Source organism: Gymnoscopelus microlampas (genome assembly GCF_963454915.1).
Source record: "Gymnoscopelus microlampas genome assembly, chromosome: 13".
Lineage (NCBI taxonomy): Eukaryota > Metazoa > Chordata > Actinopteri > Myctophiformes > Myctophidae > Gymnoscopelus > Gymnoscopelus microlampas.
In genome coordinates, this window is record NC_139950.1 from 46,421,983 (window position 1) to 46,446,520 (window position 24,538).

Below are 24,538 nucleotides of genomic sequence, written 5' to 3' on the forward strand. Positions count from 1 at the left end.
GATGGGGAGGGGCGGGGGGCCGGAGCAAGTCACAGTCATACTCTAAAATGCCACGGAACAATCTGAGTGCCTTCGGCAGCGTACTGCTTCTCATTTACAGCCCGGTGTCACATTTCTTATCTGTTCCTCAGATGGAATCGCACATAACCCTCAAGCAGGGACGCTGTGACGTTTACGCTGTCCTAGGACAGTGGTTCTCAAAGTGGATTCCAGGGACTCTCTGGGGGTCCTTTAGGGGGGGGTCTAAATTGGCCCTTACAAGTTTGTATCTCTGACAGTGTACAAATGGAACCAAATGGACCCGTCCATTTGGTTCCATTTTGTATACTGTCAGAGTTGAGGGGAGACCTTGAAATGTTAAAGTTTGAGAACCACTGCTCTAGGATCTGATCTCTTTGCTGTAGAGCTGTTAGAGGTTCCCAAACTTTTTTTTAGCACCATACCCAAAAGAGGAATTTGATAATGTCTCCCCCGGGACCCAAAGTAGTGAAAATAGCCAAATACAAGCTCACCATAATCTGCTATTTTCACTTCTTCTTAAACGTTTTTTTCTTTTACATTAATGGAATTTCTTTGATTTCTTTTTCTAAGATTTTATTTATGAAATTATTTTGAAAAATGTTTTACTTTTTTTTTTTATTGATTGATTTCTGATTTTTTTTCTTTGGCATTTTTGACGATCTTTTGAAATTATAATGAAAAAAATAATTTGTATTAAATGAAAAACGGGAGTATTAGCCCGCGACCCAGAAAAATGGGTCCGCACGACCCAGAAAAATGGGTCCTGACCTAGTGTTTGGGAAACACTGCTGTTGGGTACAGTATATACGGTGTATCACCATAAGTAGTTTACTGTGCAGAGTACAGTTATAATCTTTGCTCTTATGACTTTCAACCATTATAATTATGAGCTCACTGTTGGTGGTCTGACTTGCCTCCATTTGCTGATTATGACTTGCATTCCAAGTTTATGTACTTGAACAAACGTTCTGATAAGTCTTGTACAGTATGAACAGTATCAACTGAAATGACATTTGTTTTTGGAACACCCTGATTCCACCACTAAGGTGTACAGTAGGCCTGAATACATCTGTTAATTTGTTTATTTGGATAAAGGAATCTCTCCTGTATCCGCCGCCACCTGAGTGGCTTTGCAAAACCTGTGGTGATGGCACTCTTTTTGAAAAACATCATGTATCAAACGTTTTGAGTATTTATGAATGCAATTCAGTGTGTTATTAAAGTGAAGTTTAAACTTCTGTGCAGTCTCGCTTGGGTTTACAATGTGTAGTATGTAGTAGTTGGTCTGGTCATCAATATCTTCAGGATCACAATCAGAAATCAGTAGGAACTGTGTTCTCTTGCACATGTAATACTCATGTGTTCCAAGTCTATTCTGGTCGTTCTGGTTTGCTCAGCTCTGTCAGCATATTCCAGTATGGTTAATAATAGTGAATATTTGCAATATGCTATTGATTGTATGTACACATTAAATCCGTAGTGTTAATGAGAGTAAACATCGATTCTTACATTTACATTACAGTTAACACTCTGGATCTAACTGTGTTGGCTATGTTATGTATTTGAAAATGAGATTATATCTCCTCAGCCTTTGGGTCACAACTTTAATGTATTTACATTAGCCTACTAGTGCAATTACTGTTCGTTGGGTCACAAGTATGTCGCACTGACTGAGCCAAGACAAGTATGTCACTTTTAGGCCTGTTCAAATGTAATGTATCTTTAACTACTGTTTCAGAGAATTCTCACCACAAATCAACGGTTATGCTAGATAACATAGGCTAGATCATAAGGTCTATTCATGGTGGCCATCAGTTGTCATGTTGTCTTGAGTCAGGGTTCAGGCTTGTAATAAAATAACATATTATTCATTATTATATTATTATGTATCAGGGGTCGAGTGGCCGGCAGAGCGGCCAGTTCGATCCCAGGCTCCCCCAGAGTTAGCGTCGAAGTGTCCTTGAGCAAGACGCTGAACCCCTAATTACCCCTGATGAGCATGTCGGTGCCTTGCATGGTTTCCTCCGCCATTGGTGTATGAATGTGTGTGTGTGTGTGAATGGGTGAATGTAATGCACAATCTGTAAAGCGCTTTGTATTATTATCATCTATCATATTGCTAAAGAGAAAAAAGAAGGGAGCTTTTATTCTGCACTGGACTGATTATTGTAGCTTTGTAATTGTTCCATTTACTAACCAGAAGAGGGCAGTATTTGGAGATATGGGTCTGACAGAGGCTTGGCTGGAAATGGAGTGACATTGATTGATTGATTTTATTGATTGCTTTATTCGAAAATGTGAACAGCACATGCTATAGGTAGAGTAAAACACTTACTTAGGCTAAAAGGATAACACAAAAAAAGTCCATTGTGGTCCTATGTATGTATTCAATTCATCAACAGAGCATAGATGACATGGATGAGATACTGTAGATATACCATCTTATCAAATCCTCTATTCTTGATCCTGTTGTTCGGATTACATTCTCACTTCCTCTCTCCTAGGTGGTACTGTAGATAGGCTGTAGATCATGGGTCTTCAACAGGGGGTCCGGGACCCCTAGGGGGTCCTCAGAGTTACTACAGGGGGGTCCGCCAAATCTTTGTGTTATAGGATTTTTTTCCTTTTACCATAACCACTTCAACCATAGCATCCCTTTTCTGAGGAGAACTTTAGCCAAAAATAGCCGATCTACAAGCTCACAACGCCTCGCAGCGCGAGGCGTTGTGAGCTTGTAGATCGGCTATTTTTGGCAACGAGTTATAGGTGTATAGGGGAAAAATGAGCAGCAAAAGTTTATCTGAAACACAATTTTATACAATATAGAGGGGGTCCCTTCTTCATTTCTCTCTCAGCTAAGGGGTCCTTGGCCTGAAAACGTTGAAGACCCCTGCTGTAGATAGGCTGTCGATAGGCTACATCATGCACCACCACTTCTCACATCGTTCAAGGCTGGTTGGTGTCTGTCGGTAGTGGACAGTAACAGAGTAAATGTACTTGAGTACTGTACTTAAGAACAGATTCCGAGGATCTGTACTTTACTTGAGTATTAGATTGTTTTGATACTTATTATTCTTACTTACAAATAATTTCACTCAATTACATTTGTAGGAAGGCTGTAAAGTACTGAGTAGCCTACTTTTAAGTTGCCGGTTTAATTTTCTTCCCTGAATGCCAATTGGACAGACTTCTGCTCTCACACTAGCCGTGTTTCTGGCTTCCCCCTCCACTCGCCTCTTTGTTACATCTTGTATGGGAGTAGAAGTATTTAGTTCTGGTTCCTCAGTCATTTCTATGTTTTTATAGATGTTTCGGTAGGCTTTGTATAACGTAGTGGTTCTACAAGCACATCAGAGTGCATGCAGTGCAGGTGGTTTCAGAGAGTTACAAGGTCCTATACATTAATTGTGAAAACATTACAGCAATTCATTGATATAAAAATTAAGAAATGTACTTCTACTTTTACTTTTACTTTTTTTTTCGTAGCCATGTTCAAAGCATGTACTTTTGAATACTTAGATATATTTAAAAGCAATGAATGTTTTACTCTTACTTGAGTAACATTTTGACTGAGCTACTTTTACTTGTAGGGAAGTAAATTTGACCAGGAGTATCTGTACTCAAGTACTGGGGTCGAGTTCTTCACTGGCTGTGACTGGCAGAGATGTGACCGAGCAGCAGGGCCAGATCCTGAGTCCATGGGCCCCTGACCCCTCCCCCCCTTTACCTTGAACCTAAACCCATTTGCAACTATGTCTCAGTCCAATGGAGGTTGACCACTAAAGTGCTCTGTGCTCATCACCAGTGGCCAAGCAAACTTTATTTTCCCGCCATCAGCAGGGATGAAACCCATCTTTTTTTTAAACTTGTGAAGAAAGTTTACATAGGCTAACCTTTTTAAAGACGGGGGGCCGTGACCTGTATTGAGTAACCATAGTACATTGCTTTCTCTTATGATACCATTTAGTGAGTCTTATTTTGAAAAGCCACTACAGGAAGTCTGAGTCGCTACTTGCCGCTACCGTCGCTACTGCTGAATGGATTACGTTTTTGGAACGCCCATATTTACCTTTTTACCAACGTGAACACCATGCACTATGGAAGTACTGATCTTTTAATCATCCATTGCAGTAGTGGTGAGTCTCTCTCTCTCTGTGTCAATCATTTTTGAAAATAGCAGATCTACAAGCTTGTAGATCTTGTAGATGGGCTATGTAACTGAACAAACCCAGCCCTGCCAGACTTGACATGGATATGTCAATGGGCTGTTGACATAGCCACATAATATAGCCAATAAATATTTGTTATCCTTTTCCTTTTCTACTACACTACACTACCCACTACAGCTAGTGGTGCTTGAAATTGTGAACCCTTTAAATGTTTCTATATGTTTGCATAAATAGTCCTAAAGGTATATAAAGTTAACTTGAAGGTGAAATTAGAGTCAGGTGTGTTCAGTCACACAAATAATCAACCCACTTGGTTTGACAGAAGGCCTACTTGCCAAAAAAAAGACAACTCAAACAAAATAATAAGCCCATTTAGCTCCCTGAATAGTATTTGTAAGGGAGTGCATTGCTGCCTCAGCAGCATCTGTTTTATCTTCAATTGAAAGACAGTTTGTGAAAGGTTGTTTCTTGCATTGTTGAGGGGCATCCAGTTACAAACCAGATTTCGAATCGCTCATACCAGCAGTTAACTCTGAGTTCGATCAGAATTAACAACAGGGCAGGGAAGACTTCATTCGGTAATTAATACTCGGGAACAATGAAAGCTGCAAATGCATGCCCCACCCAGTTATGCAAGTACCCGTTGTCAGTGTCCCTTTCATGCCCATATAAAGAGTTCCATGTGAGGCATGCCTAAATATGGAGTCTAGAGGCCAGTCTATGACATTGTCATCGTTCTGGAAAAATGGATCTCCATATGCCTATATATGGGCATATTGGTCGGATCAGCGGTTCTGGACAACCGCCTATCCGACTGACTCCCTCAGGTCCTCGGCGATGCGCAAAACTTAGTTAATTTAACTCTGAGAGTGTACAAATGGAACAAAATGGACCTATGAGGGTCCATTTGGTTCCATTTGTACACTTTCAGAGTTACAGACCTGTAAAGGTCCATTTGGACCACTGGTAGTCCCAGGACTACAAGCGTTGAGAACCATAGTGCTTAAATCCAGAAACACTTCAATAAACAAGAAACAAGTCCATATTTGGGCAATGGCTTGTGCTACGTCTGTGCTCACGTCACGCCTAAAAGGCATTAGCCTATCATATAAAGACGGTCTAGCAGATTACCGTGACTGGAAGCAACAGCTGAAACCCACCCTCAGGAAAGATGGCCGACTGGAACGCCCTCATTGACAGGTTACATTCAATAGTGAAGCGGGACATCCAGGAAAGTGATGAGGAGGCGATCCGTGTCAAAGAGGAGAGCATCCTTGAGTTGGGGAAGCTGCTGGCGAAGACGGGACAGGCCGCAGAGCTCGGTGGTCTGTTGAAGTTTGTGCGACCCTTCCTCAACTCCATCTCCAAGGCCAAGGCGGTGCAGATGGTGCGCTCGCTGCTGGACCTCTTGCTGGACATGGAGGCCGCCACGGGCCAGGAGGTGGAGCTCTGCCTGGAGTGTATCGAGTGGGCCAAGACGGAGAAGAGGACCTTCCTCAGGCAGGCGCTGGAGGCTCGTCTCGTCTCGCTGTACGTCGACACAAAGCGCTACCAGGAGGCGCTACATTTAGGCTCCCAGCTCCTGCAGGAGCTGAAGAAGATGGACGACAAGGCTCTGCTGGTGGAGGTTCAGCTGTTGGAGAGCAAGACGTACCACGCCCTCAGCAACCTGCCCAAGGCTCGTGCCGCCCTCACCTCCGCCAGGACCACCGCCAACGCCATCTTCTGCCCGCCCAAACTACAGGCCGCACTGGACATGCAGTCAGGAATCATCCATGCGGCGGAGGAGAAGGATTGGAAGACGGCCTACTCATACTTCTACGAAGCCTTCGAGGGCTACGATTCCATCGACAGCCCCAGAGCTATCGCTGCTCTCAAATACATGCTGCTCTGCAAAATCATGCTCAACGCGGCGGAGGACGTGCAGGCTCTGATTAGTGGGAAGCTAGCTCTGCGGTACGCAGGGCGACAGATAGACTCATTGAAGTCTGTGGCACAAGCCAGCAAAAACAGGTCTCTGGCTGACTTTGAAAAGGCGCTGACGGAGTACAGAGCAGAGCTGAGCGATGACATCATCACCACGCACCTGACCAAACTCTACGACAACCTGTTTGAACAGAACCTCATCAGGGTCATAGAGCCGTTCTCCAGGGTCCAGATAGCACACATTTCCACCCTCATCAAACTCTCCAAGGGAGATGTGGAGAAGAAGTTGTCACAGATGATTCTGGACAAGAAGTTTCACGGCATTTTGGACCAGGGAGAAGGTTTGTTGATCATCTTTGACGAGCCACTGGTGGACAAGACTTACAAAGCAGCCCTGGAGACCATTCAGAACATGAGCAAAGTGGTCGACTCTCTCTACAACAAAGCCAAGAAGCTCACATAGTTAGACACACTGTTGACCATCTGTCTCTGTGGCAATATAGGATCACAGTCTCACCTGCACAAGAGACTCATTCTATATCTGCTGCTACACGTCTGCTTGCACAAGAATCATATTCTGCCTCATTTTATTTCTATTTGACCATTCGAATGCCTTAAGTATATTTGACATTGTGTCTTGTTATTTGACTTTGTTTCCCTTGTTTCTGTCTCTTATGACTTTGTTTTTAACTACAAAACGCTGGGAGCCTCTTTAAACCTGTGGTGTGACAATAAAGTTGGAGTTGAAATTGGCCATAATAACTTATGTTGATTTCTCACTTCCTCACTTCCTGTCTGGAGGAGGGAGAGAAGGAGAGTTTTAACTTCAACAGCCCAGCAAGTAAATAAACCAAGATGAAGAAAAAAACTATAACAAACAAAACAAAAACAGACCAACAGAACCAGACTGCCTTCCTTTCCTCTGTTCCTTTTGAGTCTGGTTCGGTTCTCGTTCTGTCCGGTTTAATTGCCAACTTCCATTGATCTCCCCCTATCCCCTGATCCCCTATCTTTTTTTGCTTTAAACCATTTCAGCAGGGATGAGAAGCACTAACTCACTGTTTCAACATCGGGTCCGGGGACCACCATGAGTCCAAATGTACCCTTATGGGTCTGTAACTCAAAGAGTTTTACAAATCGATCCAAATGGACCCTTATTTACCCTCCATTTGCTTCCAAAGAAAACCCCAATTGAATCAAATGGGCGTCCGTGGCCTAATGCATATCATCCTTGAAATAAAAAAGGTTCAATAAACACTTCAAGAAACAAGTCCATATTTGGGCAATGGCTTGTGCTACGTCTGTGCTCACGTCACGCCTAAAAGGCATTAGCCTATCATATAAAGACGGTCTAGCAGATTACTGTGACTGGAAGCAACAGCTGAAACCCACCCTCAGGAAAGATGGCCGACTGGAACGCCCTCATTGACAGGTTACATTCAATAGCGAAGCTGGAGGCTCGTCTCGTCTCGCTGTACGTCGACACAAAGCGCTACCAGGAGGCGCTACATTTAGGCTCCCAGCTCCTGCAGGAGCTGAAGAAGATGGACGACAAGGCTCTGCTGGTGGAGGTTCAGCTGTTGGAGAGCAAGACGTACCACGCCCTCAGCAACCTGCCCAAGGCTCGTGCCGCCCTCACCTCCGCCAGGACCACCGCCAACGCCATGTTCTGCCCGCCCAAACTACAGGCCGCACTGGACATGCAATCAGGAATCATCCATGCGGCGGAGGAGAAGGATTGGAAGACGGCCTACTCATACTTCTACGAAGCCTTCGAGGGCTACGATTCCATCGACAGCCCCAGAGCTATCGCTGCTCTCAAATACATGCTGCTCTGCAAAATCATGCTCAACGCGGCGGAGGACGTGCAGGCTCTGATTAGTGGGAAGCTAGCTCTGCGGTACGCAGGGCGACAGATAGACTCATTGAAGTCTGTGGCACAAGCCAGCAAAAACAGGTCTCTGGCTGACTTTGAAAAGGCGCTGACGGAGTACAGAGCAGAGCTGAGCGATGACATCATCACCACGCACCTGACCAAACTCTACGACAACCTGTTTGAACAGAACCTCATCAGGGTCATAGAGCCGTTCTCCAGGGTCCAGATAGCACACATTTCCACCCTCATCAAACTCTCCAAGGGAGATGTGGAGAAGAAGTTGTCACAGATGATTCTGGACAAGAAGTTTCACGGCATTGTGGACCAGGGAGAAGGTTTGTTGATCATCTTTGACGAGCCACTGGTGGACAAGACTTACAAAGCAGCCCTGGAGACCATTCAGAACATGAGCAAAGTGGTCGACTCTCTCTACAACAAAGCCAAGAAGCTCACATAGTTAGACACACTGTTGACCATCTGTCTCTCTGTGGCAATATAGGATCACAGTCTCACCTGCACAAGAGACTCATTCTATATCTGCTGCTACACGTCTGCTTGAACAAGAATCATATTCTGCCTCATTTTATTTCTATTTGACCATTCGAATTCCTTAAGTATATTTGACATTGTGTCTTGTTATTTGACTTTGTTTCCCTTGTTTCTGTCTTATGACTTTGTTTTTAACTACAAAACGCTGGGAGCCTCTTTAAACCTGTGGTGTGACAATAAAGTTGGAGTTGAAATTGGCCATAATAACTTATGTTGATTTCTCACTTCCTCACTTCCTGTCTGGAGGAGGGAGAGAAGGAGAGTTTTAACTTCAACAGCCCAGCAAGTAAATAAACCAAGATGAAGAAAGAAACTATAACAAACAAAACAAAAACAGACCAACAGAACCAGACTGCCTTCCTTTCCTCTGTTCCTTTTGAGTCTGTTTCGGTTCTCGTTCTGTCCGGTTTAATTGCCAACTTCCATTGATCTCCCCCTATCCCCTGATCCCCTATCTTTTTTTGCTTTAAACCATTTCAGCAGGGATGAGAAGCACTAACTCACTGTTTCAACATCGGGTCCGGGGACCACCATGAGTCCAAATGTACCCTTATGGGTCTGTAACTCAAAGAGTTTTACAAATCGATCCAAATGGACCCTTATTTACCCTCCATTTGCTTCCAAAGAAAACCCCAATTGAATCAAATGGGCGTCCGTGGCCTAATGCATATCATCCTTGAAATAAAAAGGTTGACAATTACTGCACTGACTACCCCCTCACACGGTGACCCCCTTCAGGCTTTACTACAAAGACTTGTGCTAATTAAAAAAAAATGCAAAGAAACTTAGCACTTTAGAAGTTCTGTAATCTGGTATTTTTTAAAATACTGACCAAAGGATTAATAGCCAAAAATAGCCAATCTACGAGCTTGTACGACGATGGAGCATAAAAGAAAGCATTAGAAGGACAAAACCTTGCAAGGAGGAAAGGGAGCAATGGAAAATGACAGAACAGTATGCTTTGGCTGGAGCTCAGCCGGAGAGACCGGGGAAGGAGACACAAGAGGAAGGAGAGAATGGGCAACTCCAGAACCAACTGGACTCATAGTGGAGGTGTTAGGACCCAAAAATAGGCTGTTGACTTCAAGTCATGATGCAAAGGTCCCCTTTGGTATGGAAGTACCTGAGGGCCATAGGAAAACATTTATCCAAAGAGACGAGTTAGATCACCCTTCATTTATGAAATATACATGTTTTAAAAAATGGCCGCCACCATTTACAGCAATACAGCAAAAACAATATCTTTGCTTCTGTTAAAGCTATAACAATAATATTGGTGTCAAAGTGTACATTTTTGGGGTCAAGTAATCCAATTCAATAGGTTTCAAGGCAAAAAATAATAATCATTTTCTCAATGCCATGAAAACAGGGCTAAAATATGCTAATTTAATTGGAAAATGTTGTTTTAACAGGGTAACTTTACATTTTTCCCCACTCTAAAACCTTAATTTAGTTTCCCCTTTGGCATGGAAGTACCTTAGGACCATAGGAAAACATTTATCCAAAGAGACGAGTTAGATCACCCTTCATTTCTGAAATATACACGTTTTAAAAAATGGCCGCCACCATTTACAGCAATACAGCAGAACCAATATCTTTGCTTCTGTTAAAGCTATAATAATATTATTGGTGTCAAAGTGTACATTTTTGGGGTCAAATAATCCAATTCAATAGGTTTCCAGGCAAAAAACCCAATCATTTTCTTATTACCATTGAAAACAGGGGTAAAATATGCACATTTTATTAGAAAAATACGTAAATAACGGGTAACTTTCCATTTATTTCCCCATTAAAACTTTAATTTATTTTTCCCTTTGGCATGGAAGTACCTTAGGGGAATAGGAAATAAATTATCCAAAGACACAAACTAGATAAGACGTCATTTCTAAAGTATTTGTGTTTTAAAAAATGGCAGCCACCATTTACAGCAATATAGCATAGCCCATATCTTTGCTTCTGTTAGGGCTATGATGATAATATTGGTGTCAAAGTGTACATTTCTGGAGCCAAGGAATACAATTACATAGGTTCCAAGACTAAAAAAACCAATAGTTTTCTCATTACCCTCACAATGGGGGTGAAATATGCACATTTCATCAACAAAATAAAGGACATTAAAATGTTCCCCCTATAAAAAAAACTTTAAGAAGTACAACCTCTTATGCACATGCCATATGCTCTATGTGTGTCTGTCCAATCTAGGAAACCAGTAAAAAAAAGGAAAAAACAGCACCCTCTGCTATTTTTTTCCTTAAGATTTGACTGCTGGGGGGGACCTCCCAATAGAATATGGATAACAGGATGGTGGCCATTAGGTCCGCCCTCAGCCCTCCACTTCCGGTCTACGTGTCTTTGTTTACATTCCTAACATTCCTAACTATACACGTTGTATCAGGAGCTCCCGACAGATTCAGCTGCAGAGCTCTGAATCTGTCTTGAGAGATTGATTGATTGATTGATTGATGTACTTTATTTAGTAAGACATGAGAACAACAGTACATGGAAGTACAAATTCACAATACAAGGTCTACTAAACTGGAAGACTCATAAAAGCACTGAGCTTGTTTCAAATGAGTTCCCCACGCACACAAATCATGATGACATATAAGAGACAGACAGATATACACAACTATTATAGAATGTCATACAATCAGTTTACAGGTTACTGGTACAGTATGAAGAGTGATAAATATGTACAAAAGAAGAAGGAGAGAGAGGGGGGGTAGGGGGTAGGGGGTAGATTAGTGTCTGTCTGACTGTAAGTGTATATGTCTGACTGCTATCACCTGAGAGTTACACCTGTTGCTGCCACAAAACATAAATTCTGCACAAGGGACTGCGACAATTTGATTAAATCAGAGGTGACAGAAAATCTGAGACACTTTGAGGTTCAATTTGAGGTTTGTATTACTTTCTCATTGAATACAGAATGTTTTTTATGTTAACTGTGCCATTATTGATCAAAAGGTGGACAGAGCAAGAAGAAGACATGAAGAGTCTGTGATCCCAGTAAAAACACAGTGCATGAATGGTGGTGGCAAGTTCACTGCACAGGCTATACTCTCATGCTCATCATCATCCTCATGTGAATAAACCACACCGTGTTTCTTCTGTGGTGAAGTTGGCAACAGAAAGGAACTAAGGACGGCTTCCACCCTGGGATTGGATCGAAAAGTGAAATAATGTGCTCAGGTGCTGGGTGACAAGTGTCTGTTAGCTAAACAAGCTGCTGGTGACATGGTAGCTATGGAGGCAGTGCATCATCGTGCATGCCTGACTAGGCTCTATAGAAAAGCAGAAACCGCCGTTGTGACACGACAGAAAATAAGGCAACACAGGTCATCAGAGCACATGTCCTCAATGAATTGTTTGAGTCAATCAATTATTATTAAATGTAACACCACGCGCCTTCGAGAGGATATTGACATCAGATCTGTGCGACTAGATCGTGGCTGGTCCCTGTTATGTTGTTTGATGATGACCTGAAAGCTTTTGTTGGCATGAAAAGCAACACATTTACTGATGTCTCCATCATCTTCAGAGCAGCTAAAATCCTCCGGGAAGAATATCTTCCGATGAAACAATAATTTACAGGTTCCTTCACAGCCTCCTGATTCAATCCCACCCCAGCTGCAATTGTTCCTAAAGATGCTTCTGGATGGATAAGGTATTGACCAGCCAGCCCCTGAACCAGAGAAGTGCCAGGTTGCTACATCAATTGGGCAGCAAATCATTTACAACTCTGTGAAATGCAGATCCAAGAAATGTCCGTAGTGTTAGTTGTCACATAAGAGAAAGGGAACCACAGCTTCACTGTATCTGGCAATGAATCTGCACCTGCATACTGGCAGTAAACACCAGGTGGATACCATGCATAAGCGAGGTATGGTGTATCATGTGATCGCTTGAAAACATTGAGTACAGTGATCAATCAGTGGGAGCAGATTGGTGTGGTGGTCCCACCTCAGGCAGTGTCATCACTAATGGTGGTTTTGACAACATTGACCTCAACCCATCGTCAACAACAGCAAAATCAGCCCTCCACGGGACATGCATAAGCATTCAGCAGCACTTCCCGTCAGATGACCAACAAACAGCCAATCTCACTAACATCCTAGTTCCAGCTAAGATGGGGAAGAAGCATGTACAATCCTTTCCAGCTTTCTACACAACAATGGATCTGGATGTTTCACTCCAAACTGATGTTCCTGCCCTTAATACAAACAGTCATCCTCAGCCAGCCTCTTGTCCTCTCAGCAACATACTTGAAGAAGGCTCCCAGTGGTTGGAGAGAGTCACCGACACCTTTTGGGGAAAGACAACCTTGAGGATGAAGAATGGATCTCATGGGGTGCATATTATGCAAGCATTGCAGAGCCTTGTTCAGCCCCCCCATCCAGATCATACACACTGCCACTGTTCACAGAGTCTCCTACCAGTCCCACTATGGCTTGGCTTGGCTTGGCATGCAATGAATGTCCTCCTTCAAGCAATCAACTACCTAAATCCAGGTCAGACACCAGTCATGTTAGCTGATCAACCCCTATTCACACTTGCCAAAAAAGATGCTCTGGAGTGTGTCTGGAGACTGGCTGGATGAATGGCAGTGGATGGACTACAGCTCTCACCAATAGTGGTAATTCAACTAGTGGCAAAGCTCAGTCTTTCATTGGTGTTGACCACATCTGCAGAACCTGGTACATGCATCAGGTGTCTGTAGCTGCTCTGTACTTGTGATGAAGGCTTATGAGCGATATTTGGAAAAGGCTGTAAATGATGAGTCGAGCCCCCTCTTCCTTTTGCCCTTTGATGAATGGCTTCAATTTCAATTATTTCAAGGGACTTGCCAGAACTGGTTATTTGCAAGTGCAAGACTCAAATTACCACAACAACCCCATTGTCATGGTAGTAAGAAAATTATTGGGGATTTGTTTTGCCTTGAAACCTAATTAATTGGATTCCTTGACCCTAAAAATGTTTACCATTATAGCTTTAACAGAAGTAAATATGGGTTCTGCTGTATCACTTCAAATGGTGGCGGCCATTTTTAAAAACGCATATATTTCAGAAATGAAGAGTGATCTTATTTGTCTCTTTGGATCATTTCTTTCTTAGTGCTCTAAGGTACTTCTATACCAAAGGGAAAAGTAAATCAAAGTTTTAGAGGAGGGGGGGGTAAGTTACCCTGTTAAAATATATTCTTCAAATGAAATTAACATATTTTACCCCCCGCTGTCATGGCAATTAGTAAAGCATTGGGTATTTTACATTGAAACCTATTTAATTGAATTCCTCAACCCCAAAAATGTACAATTTGACACCAATATTATTACTATAGCTCTAACAGAAGCAAAGATATGGGGTCTGGTGTAATAGTGGTAAATTGTCGGCGGCCATTTTTAAAAACGCCTATAATAAAAAAAAGAAGGGTGATCTAACTCGTCTCTTTGGATAATTCTTTTCCTATGGCCCTAAGGTACTTCCATACCAAAGGGGACCTTTGCATCATGACTTGAAGTCAAATGTTGCTTAGCACCTCCACTATCACCCAGGAAGCAAAGAGATTGCTTTTCACGAAACTTCCAACAAACTGGAGCTAAACATTCTCTCTTTGCCTCCCTTTCTTTATCAATCATAACCCTGTCTTTATTTGTATTTATTTATTTTTTCATTCATTTATTAGTGCAGTGGTCCTCAGTTAAATTACTGAGTTAGGAACCAAATAGTTATTGTATGGTGGGTAAACAAAGAGATTGCTTTTCATGAAACTTCCAACAGACTGGAGCTAAACATTCTCACTTTGCCTCCCTTTCTTTATCAATCATAACCCTGTCTTTATTTGTATGTATTTATTTTTTCATTCTTTTATTAGTGCAGTGGTCCTCAGTTAAATTACTGAGTTAGGAACCAAATAGTTATTGTATGGTATGTTATTGTCGCTATTCTTTATTCTTAATTTTTTTTCCTCAGAACTTTGGAAGAAAGTCTGGGATGTTCCAGGTACTGTTCCTGTCATTTGTATTACATGGACAACAACAGGAACAGTACCTGTCTAGTTTATTGTCTCCGCCAGGCCGAAAGAGTATGTTTTAGCCTCCGTCCGTCCGTGTGTGTGTGTGTGTGTATGTCCGTGTGTTAGCAGCTAATCTCTGGCACCGTTGGCCCGGTCGCTGCGAAACTGTGCACACACACTCCCTGGATGCCAATTCAGAACCTCTGCCTCAATTTTTCACATGGGCCTGTTATAGCGCCACCTGGAGGCCGATTTGTGCAAAACCCATTTTTTTACATTACTCCTACAGATTTTATCCAAACATCATGCAAATCCATCCTCATTGGCTAAGGTTCGCTTCCAAAATTAGCAGGATTGCTCCGTTTTGAACAAAATGCAGACATGATCTAAGAATAAATGGCACCCTTTTCACATTGGCCTATTATAGCGCCACCAGGAGGCCACAATAACGTACCTGACCTGGCGGAGACCTGTGCTCCGAGGAGCACTTTTTCTAGTTTCTGTTGTTTCCCCCAGTTGAGTGAGGATCAAATATGTTGTGTAGAACAGTGGTTCTCAGCATTTTGATGTCAAGGAAGGACCCCGAATGAATATGTATTTGGCCGTAGACCGCCATCAGAAATTATTTTGTGTCAAGGAACCCGATAAGAGACGATTTGTGTTAAAAAGGCGTTTAAGTGGTTAAACTGACTTTGATGCTATATTAACCAGGTATAGATAGTGTTCGAGATAGATGAGCAGTGCAGAAATAAATGTAACCCCATTTTCAGAGGAGCTAAAAAACTAAAAACAATATAATGAAAGAATTATCTAAACACAAATATAACATGCTCTTTATTGGAGAATGAAAAATAAGTCAGGGTGCTGATATTATGCATGTTGGCTCACTGGAAAGGCTCTGCTACATTAAATGGAAGAGCCCAATTTGTCAGAAATAAAATAACTAGATCTTCAGCGCCCCAGCAGCTGGCCATGGTGTGAATTCTTCATGTCTCTACTCACTGTCACTTTGTGCGCCCCAGCAGCTCACCTGGTAGAGCGTATATTATGACATTTAAGCCTGTAGACAATGGCGGAGACAATTAACAAAATGCAGGGACCAAGAAATTTGACCATGATTGATACAGTGGTTTAACATAACATAATCTCCCCCTTATACCTGGCTGAGATAATAATAAAGAAACAAACAAACAAGATGGGGTCTACTAACGGTGTTGCTCCCATGTTTATCTCGGACTTCATGAGGCCAACCTGTGATGTATCTACGACATGTGACTAAAGTTTTGGTCCAGGTTTTAGGGATTCCAAACTGACTTGTTGTATGAAATCCAAGTGACATATTTGAAAAGATATAAAACATGCAGGAACAAATAAGTGGAGGTTCTTCCTTGGCCTAATGGCAGCATGGACAGTCTTTTTCTTCTTCATGTTCTTCTGTCTTTTTCAGGCTGGCAGCTCCAGCTCGGGTTCCGGCTCCGGTTCCGGCTCCAGCTCCAGCTCCGGCTCCAGCTCCGGCTCCGGCTCCGGCTCCGGCTCCGGCTCCTGCTCCTGCTCCAGCTCCAGCTCCGGCTCCAGCTCCGGCTCTGGCTCCGGCTCCTTCTCCTTACCCACACAGCATGGACAATCGTCGTCGTCCTCGTGTTCATGTTCTACTTCTACTTCTCCTTCTTCGTCTTTTTCTTTTTCACATACGCTACTCATATCCTGATCCTGCTTTCTCCTGATCGAAGCCTGGGTATTGTGAACTTCCTTGATGTGCATCAGGTGTCTCGAGAGTTCTGAACACCTCTTAGTAAAATCTTCATTTAACTTTCTGCTTTTGCCTAGCTCTGTGTTGGTTTGGTCCAGATCCATCTGGAGCTTTCTTTCTTTCTGGTAGCTTTCAGTGAGCACCCTCCGGTGCTCATCCTTCATCACCTTTTCCTTTTCTTGCCACTCCTTCCTTGCCTTTTCCCATTTTTTTTGCTTCTCATCCATATTCTGCTTGAGTTTCCTCATGTCTTCCTCCCTCTTAGAAGCAGACTCTTTGAGGTCGGCGATCTCTGTGTCCCTCTCAGAAACAGTCTCTTTGAGGCCTGTGATTTCTTCATCCCTCTTAGACAGAGTCTCTTTGAGCTCGGTGTTCTCTTCCTCCTTCTTAGTCAGACTCTCTTTGAGGTCGGCAATTTCTACATTGAGGGCCGTGTTTTCTTCTTCCTTCTCAGCCAGACTTGCTTCGAGGTCTTTGATCTCTTCCTCCCTCTTGGTCAGAGTCTCTTTGAGGTCATTGTTCTCCTTACTGAGGATGGCGTTTGCTTCTTCCTGCTCAGCCATACTGCTTTTGAGGCTTGCAATCTCTTCGTCCCTCTCAATCAAAGTCTGTTTGGCAACTTTGAGGGCTGCTCTGTCTTTCTCCAACTGTTTAATCTTTTTCTCTGCAGCGTATAAATCGTCACCCAATTTGTCCTTCGCTTTAGCCAGTTGTGCTTTCAATTTCGCCTTCATTTCGCTCATCTCCGCGTCGTGGCTGTCCTGTAGACTACTTATCTCGCCTCTCATTAGACTTTTCTGATCATCGAGTTGGTCCTGCAAGCCAGACACCTTGTCTTTCATGTCCAGTAACTTTTCTTTCAGTTGTGTTTTCTTCTCTTCGAAGAGCTTTTGTTTTCTCTGCATGTCCTCCTTCAATTGTGTTGCCTTCTCCTCCATAGAATCCTTCGTCTCAGCCAGTGCATCCAACAATAGTTTTTTCTCCTCATCCCAGTCCCCTTCATCCTCTTCTTTAATTTCTTTTTTCACAGGCATCTCACCATACTCTGGCTCTGCAGGCATCTCTTCTTTTGGTTGAGGCTCTGGTGACTCCTCTGTGGGGCTCTCATCGTCTGAAGGCTTGAGGTCCTCACTTTCGAGGACCGCTTTCGGTTGTTCACTGTCATCCTTTTTTGGAGGTGCTGTCTTCGGTCTACGTGGTGGAAGTCTGGGGGACCTGGGAGACATGCTCGACAAGATTCGAAGCAGCCGCTGGTTTTCACTGTCTATACGACGGACCTCATCATTGGTAAAGGAGTAGTTTTTTCTGAGAGTACCGCCAACCTTCACACCCAAAGAGGGGTCCATCATTTGCCTTTCACAGTCTATACGAGGGACTTCATCATTGGTAGAAGAATAGTTTTTCCTGTTAGTACTCCCAACCTTCACACCTAAAGAGGGGTCTATCATTGTCTTCTCGCCACAGTCTACACAACGGACTTCATCATTATTGGTTAAGTCGTTTCTCTTGTTTCCAACCTTCACACCTAAAGAGGGTTCCATCATTTGCTCTCAGTATTTCTGAAATACCAAAATACAGAAACCTCTATACTATGAAATAGAAATTGTATTTTGTATATCAATTATATAAACATTAACACTGTTATCCTGTTTGATTCCTCCTGTACACATTATTCAACATGCTGCTGGATGTCATTATATAGGCTTATGTCTTCGGCGTGATGTAACACAACGCAGCACAAACCGTTGCCCAAATATGAACTTCCAGGCAGTGCACCTTCTCACTTTTCCACAAATACACTATGAAAAGGCTTCGGGTGGGAACAGTTTTGCACACATCTCTGTGTGGACACACCAGACTATATATATATATATATATATATATATATATATGTATATATATATATATATACAGTATATATTAGAGATGATAAGGTAACGTTAGAATGATCGGAAGGCAAATGTTGAAGGTCTCCGCCAGTACTGTTCCTGATTAATCCTGTCTTACCTCACTTCAAAAGATATAAATGATCTTTTGAAGTGACACACCTATTTATAGGTCTCTATTTCATCATGCGTCTCGCTAGCCAATCAAAGCACACCCTTTCAACATATTGTCACGTGAAGCTTGACCAATGTTAGCTTGGTGGACACACGGAAGGACGAGAACGAAAACATAGTCTCCTGGCGGAGACAACTACCAAGATGTATGACACCTGAATTTACCCACAGAATAAAGGTCTATAGCCTAAATTGATATCCATCTATACATACAGACAGACAGACAGGCAGACAGACAGACTTTCTGTCTGTGAGCACAGCTGTCCTGTGCTCTCATTGGCTGTAACACAGATCTTCTCATACTGTAGACAGTAAAAAGTATGGACAGCGTTATGCCCATAGACTCTAAATGAAGCCTATTTTTCAGCAATTTCAAATCCGCCATCTTTCTATATCCGGTCTGAAAGATGTACACGGAAATGAATGCTTTTGGTTGGGACCCGAGCAGCGGTGGGGAATTAATGGTTTTGGTTGTGTACTGTAGCTCTTGCCAATCAAATCATCACCGACAACAAGCTCTCATTACACCTGGGCAAAACGGAATGCATCCTCTTTGGAAGCTATTTGCGGAGTATTGATCGTAAAGTCAGTAAGAATACCCTGAAGATTCTTGCAGTGGCCCTCATACAAGGTCATTACGATTATGCATGTACTTCATGGTATCACAACACCTCCAAGGCCTTAAAAACAAGGCTCCAAACATCCCAAAACAAACTTGTAAGGCTACTTCTTGGCCTCAATTACAAAACCCATCTAACCCCTGATCATTTTGATAGGATTGGATGGCTTAGGGTTGAGGACAGAGTACAGCAACTTGCTATGGGCCTGGTCTTCAAGATATACCACAACATTGGGATCCCCCTGTATTTGTCAAAATACTTCCAAAATGTTAATGATGTCCATGATCACAATACCAGAGGCAGCTCCACAAACCTTGTCCAACCCTTTTTTGGCTCAACAAAGGGAAGTAACTCGTTCTCATGCTATTCCTCAAAAATGTGGAACGCCCTACCAAAAGGAGTAAAGGAGTGTAAAACCCTACTCTCCTTCAAAACTGCCCTAAAGATACACCTTCAGGAGGCTGCAATTGGAAAATGGCCCCTGTCTAAGTCCTAACCTTACCTACCCCCCCCCCTTCTCCTTCTTCTTTTGTACATATTTCTCACTCTTTATACCAGTAACCTGTAAACTGATTGTATGACATTCTATTGTAGTTGTGTATAACTGTCTGTCTCTTATATGTCACCATGATTTGTGTGCATGGGGAACTCATTTGAAACAAGCTCAGTGCTTTTATGAGTCTTCCAGTTTAGTAGACCTCGTATTGTGAATTTGTACTTCCATGTACTGTTGTTCTCATGTCTTACTAAATAAAGTACATCAATCAAATCAGGTAGCCACGCCCCTCCTACAGCATACCCTACTTTATCATCAATTTTTAAATAAATGGGATCATAATTTACCAAAACACATATCTTAGTGATTAAAAGAAGACTTTAAACTAGTGACTGGAAGCATATAGTATTTATGACAATGTTTTTAAGGTAAGGCAAAAACCCATCCACTTGAATGGAGCCTAATTGCTTCTAACACCAGCAGGGGTGAAACTAACAGCAATATAAACTGTCACTTCCTATACAGCCTGAATTTACAACTCGGAAGCCGGCCCCTTGCATGCTCACCCAGCTCAGGTCTCCAAGCCTGTCATGGGGAAACAACAATAATATATAAAATAAAATAAACTAGACAGGTAAATAAACTAGAAAGGGGCCTGCACTCAGTGGAGACTTCATCTATGACATAAGTGATCGTCTCAATTTCGGGAAAGGTTTCTGTCCGATCCAACTGCCATTGACTTCCATTATAAAATTAAAGTTGTATAAAAAAGGTAATCTTCCTTGACTTACTGGCAGCGTGCCCAATACATTTGGTGTTGGTCGGTCCAGAGGTTTGCATTAGCTGCTGACAAACACACCGACACACACATATGGGCGAAAACATAATCTCCCCATGCCTTTAGCTTGGTGAAGATTTGATTTGATTTATTTGACATTAGATTGAAAAAGGAAAACACATAGACATAGACATGCTTCTCAGAAATAGGAATGTCAAGGATAAAACACAGTAAAGTCACAAAGTCACAAGGTTGATCTGAGCCCATTGACCTCCATTATAAAATGTAAGTTAGATATTACAGCAATCATAAAACTTATATAAAACATGTGCACTGGTTGGTCCAGTGGTTTGTGAGATGAGCTACGGACACCAGACAGACATACACAGAATCTCAGTGCCATGCAATGCAGACGATGGATTCTCTCTAGGTTGTTTGGTATCGATACTACTAGTGGTCTTGGACAGGTTGATTTATGCTTTCGAATGGGTTAACAAAAAAAACATCAATCTTAAGTAGAGTCGGATTAAATTACTTTGAGATTACTAGGTGGTTTAACTTACTGGTTCTCAACATCGGGTCTGGGGCCCACCAGGGGGTTCAAATTGACCTTTACAGGTCTGTAGCTCTAGAGTTTGGCCATAATCGGCCATAAGCAGAGTTAAATTATAGCACTAAGGACATAACTATGTAGAGTAAGGTCCCAGAGTTGAAAAGCATATCAAATGGGGGTCTGTATGATCTAATGCATATCAAACTGGGGATCCTTGAAATTAAATAGTTTGACAAGTTTTAAGTTACTTCAGGTAACTTTGTCTATAACTGTGGCTCCTGCAGAGCCATGATGTAAAAGAGGTCAAAGAGAGAATGTTTTGCCGTTTGTATAATCTTGTCCATCATTTGACTCTAAAGTAGAATCAGTCTATTCGCGATTGCCTCTGCGCATCATTTCATCCAGCATTGACTGTTCTCGCATTATCTCCTCTTCTTGGGCCATGATACGCTTCATTTCGTTGTCGTCTTGTCTCCTGGACTCGGCCTGGGATCTGTGAACCTCCATGATATGGTTCAGTTGTGTCCGGAGATCGCCAATCTCTTCTTGGTATTGTCGTATTTGCTCATCCTTCATTTGTATCTGCTCATCCTTCACTTCCAGTAGTCTCTGGAGCTCGTCGATGCGCTGGGCCGCACTCATGGTGGCTTAAATTTGTTTGCTCTCAAAACACCGAAATACAGAACTATCAAATACAAATCTGAATTACATACGGAAAAATGTATTCTGTAGTTGTAATGTGCAGTATGCAGTATGATAAAGGGTACTGTGAAAGCATTCTAGCTGTTGCTGCATTATACAGGCCTGTGACATGGGCGTGATGTACGCACAGACGTAGCACAAACCACTGCCCAAATATGGACTTCTGGGCAGTAGTGTGATATGTGGGAATTTCTGAACTTTCTGTTCATTTTAAGCTTATCTGCATCTTTCCTGCGATCACTCATTCAAATCTATAAGCTTGTCTTAGACTGTTTGAGCCCCCTCTCCACCACTGAGAGTAACATAAAATACCTTTTAATGGACTATCAATAAATAGGGTTTCCACCCTTCCTGAACCTGCCTGGACAGTCCAGGAATGTTGTAGTCTGCACATCCATGAGTGTTGCACATTAGTGTTGGTTGACCACAAATCCTATTCTGGGCATAACAGGGACCATTCTGCAAAAATAGCTAAACATTTGGTGAGAATATCAGCTCTAGAAGCTCACAACGTGTTGTGAGCTTGTGGGGCTTATATTTTCGCTATGTGACAGGTGACGGGTTAATGAAATGTATATGGGTTCCAATGTCTTTTTTCCAGACGCAATTTGACCCAATCAAATATTTTAGAATCAGACTGTACTCTGTAATCAAAGTGTTCTGATGGTTTTATAGATTCCTATATGTAGTTACTGTACGCATTATGTTCCTGAACCAAGTTTTAACACTATTCATATTGTAGCTACCACCATCAGAAATTATTTGAGAAACAAGCTTTGTTTTTGATGCACTTTGTCCAAATTGAATAAAGCTGTTATTACACATAACCGTCACTTTATTGTATCATAAAATGTGTTGTTTTCCTGAAGCTTAAAAAGCCTTTCTCTTGTTTAACTTTAATCTTCAAAATTGTATTTTTTCTTTAATTATGGCACATATTTGCTTCCAAACTCTTGTCATATATTAGACGAGGACCAACATTGAGCTGATATGCATTATTTTCGTATCGACAAACTTATTTCAGCTGTGGATTTTAGGTGAACGAAAGACAAGTATTTGCAGATTCTGAATCTGTGATCAAGTCAGAAGAGTTCACAGAAACAGAAAAATTTCGGCATATCTCGTCTGTCAAGATGCACATAAACACTAGTCCAATCCCAATACTCGGATACCTGCCTCCACGCCTCCTCTGTCCTCGAGCATGGCGGTGTGCGCCGGTGAAATTGATGAGCTGCCGAGATATGTGACCACCTTGTGGACTTCACATAAAGTCAATGTCCAAACATAAAATCACTGCTGTTTGTTTATTAACCCATTAAGACCAGGAACGCATCTGTGTCATATTAAGATTTCTTTGGGCTATTCAAAAACAGCAGATCTACAAGCAGATGTTAAAGCTAACATTTGTAACTCAAATCTTTGCTTCTGGGGGATTCTACAAATGTCTTTTAAACAACAGTTTTTCTGTTGCAATATCAGTGGTCCTCAAACTTTTTCATGTCAAGGACCACCCAAAATAATATGTATTTGGCCGTGGACCCCATCTCAAAATATGTTGTTCCAGGCACCCCCCAGAAGCAAAGATTACAAAAGTTCGATTTAAAGAATATATTATTCAAAGATTTGCACAAATTTTCAAGATTTTTCTAAAATAGTAGATCTACAAGTGCCGCGCTACAAGCTTGTATATCTGCTATTTTTGAATAGCCAAAGGGATCTAAAAGTGACACGGAGATGAGTTCCCAGTCTGAATGGGTTAACAGAGTGGTATTTGGGCTACGTATTGCTCAATGCACGTTGTGAGAAGTCCTTTTGAATCCAAATCACTAGTGCAGGTAGCCAGTGTGCAGAGCTCCATACATGATGCTAGTTTTCAATCTAATGCTAGTAGATGCTAATTCAGGGGTCCCGAGTTGATGCCAGCCAGTCCACATTCTCGCATCGGATCACAGTTCCGCTAACCGGTTTAGTACAGCACAATCAATAGCTGAATCAAGTAACACAGTATTTTCTGAACGTACCAACTACTACTTGTCAATAAATGACGGCAGCCTGTGTGTGTGTGTGTGTGTGTGTGTGTGTGTGTGTGTGTGTGTGTGTGTGTGTGCGTGTGTGCGTGCGTGCGTTACATCAGACCAGAGCTGGCTGAACGGGCTGATGGGAAAGATTCCCCTCCGGTTATCCAATGCCTGTTGTACCCGTTGTCAGACTACACGTTGTAGGCTACTCGAGTTCTTTGTACTTGGAGGCCAGTCTATGATCGTCAGTACTATATGGTCATATTGATGACATCAGGGATCTACATATGAGTATAAATGGAACACAGACAGTCAGAGATAAACGGGACAGAGATTTCTGGATCTAGGGTTCCGGAGAATTGCTGATCCTACCGACTTCCCGCTACGCACTGCCCTCCCTCGGGTCCTCTGCGATACACATGGAAGGTCGATCGGTCAGACGGTCGATGATACGCGGAGGAGAGACAAACGCACAGATTCCGTGCATTTATATTTACTAGAGGTTCTGGCTTTGGGTGTAGCTGCATTGGGAACTCCTTATATGGTTATGGTTGAGTCATAGTGACATGAGCGTGAGGATGTGGTCCGCCCCCTGGTCCTTCTATTAGCCAATTTTAATATAGGATTTATATAATAATATAGTAGTCGGGTGCTCAACGTAGGAATGATGCAAGTTGGGAATGCTTGCCCCACCCGTTTATGCAATACCCGTACTTGTTGTCAGAGTAGTTCCCAGTGTGGTGCATGCCCACCGCCACCAAAGTACTTAGAAGCTAGTCTATGACCCCAGCAATTACCATATACCCATATATAAGCATATCGGACCGCCGATACCTTTTCGAGATTTCATCTATAGGCTATGATATATTATGAAACCTCGCCTAATAGATATAGGGGCAAAAAAAGACTTCAGTCTGGTGCCCCGGTAACTGGTTGTGTGCATAATCTTACGAAGGCAGAATCTTTACCGCAGCTGGCCTAGGTATGAATTTGAGGCCCTTTGGTGC

The 24,538-nt window shown here is 42.4% G+C and overlaps 2 protein-coding genes across 2 annotated transcripts; both read left to right on the plus strand.

Annotated features, from left to right (window-relative positions):
• Nucleotides 1-5,361: 5,361 nt before the first annotated feature.
• LOC311058688 (26S proteasome non-ATPase regulatory subunit 11A-like) lies at nucleotides 5,362-6,579 on the plus strand (the record flags this gene model as incomplete). Its single annotated transcript, XM_084076152.1, has 1 exon — nucleotides 5,362-6,579. One exon carries the CDS (start codon nucleotides 5,362-5,364, stop codon nucleotides 6,577-6,579), a length of 1,218 nt encoding a protein of 405 aa, XP_083932278.1.
• Nucleotides 6,580-7,519: 940 nt separating this feature from the next.
• LOC311058689 (26S proteasome non-ATPase regulatory subunit 11A-like) lies at nucleotides 7,520-8,449 on the plus strand (the record flags this gene model as incomplete). The annotated part of the gene is made up of 1 exon (XM_084076153.1): nucleotides 7,520-8,449. The coding sequence occupies one exon, from the start codon at nucleotides 7,520-7,522 to the stop codon at nucleotides 8,447-8,449; it is 930 nt and encodes a 309-aa protein (XP_083932279.1).
• Nucleotides 8,450-24,538: the final 16,089 nt, after the last annotated feature.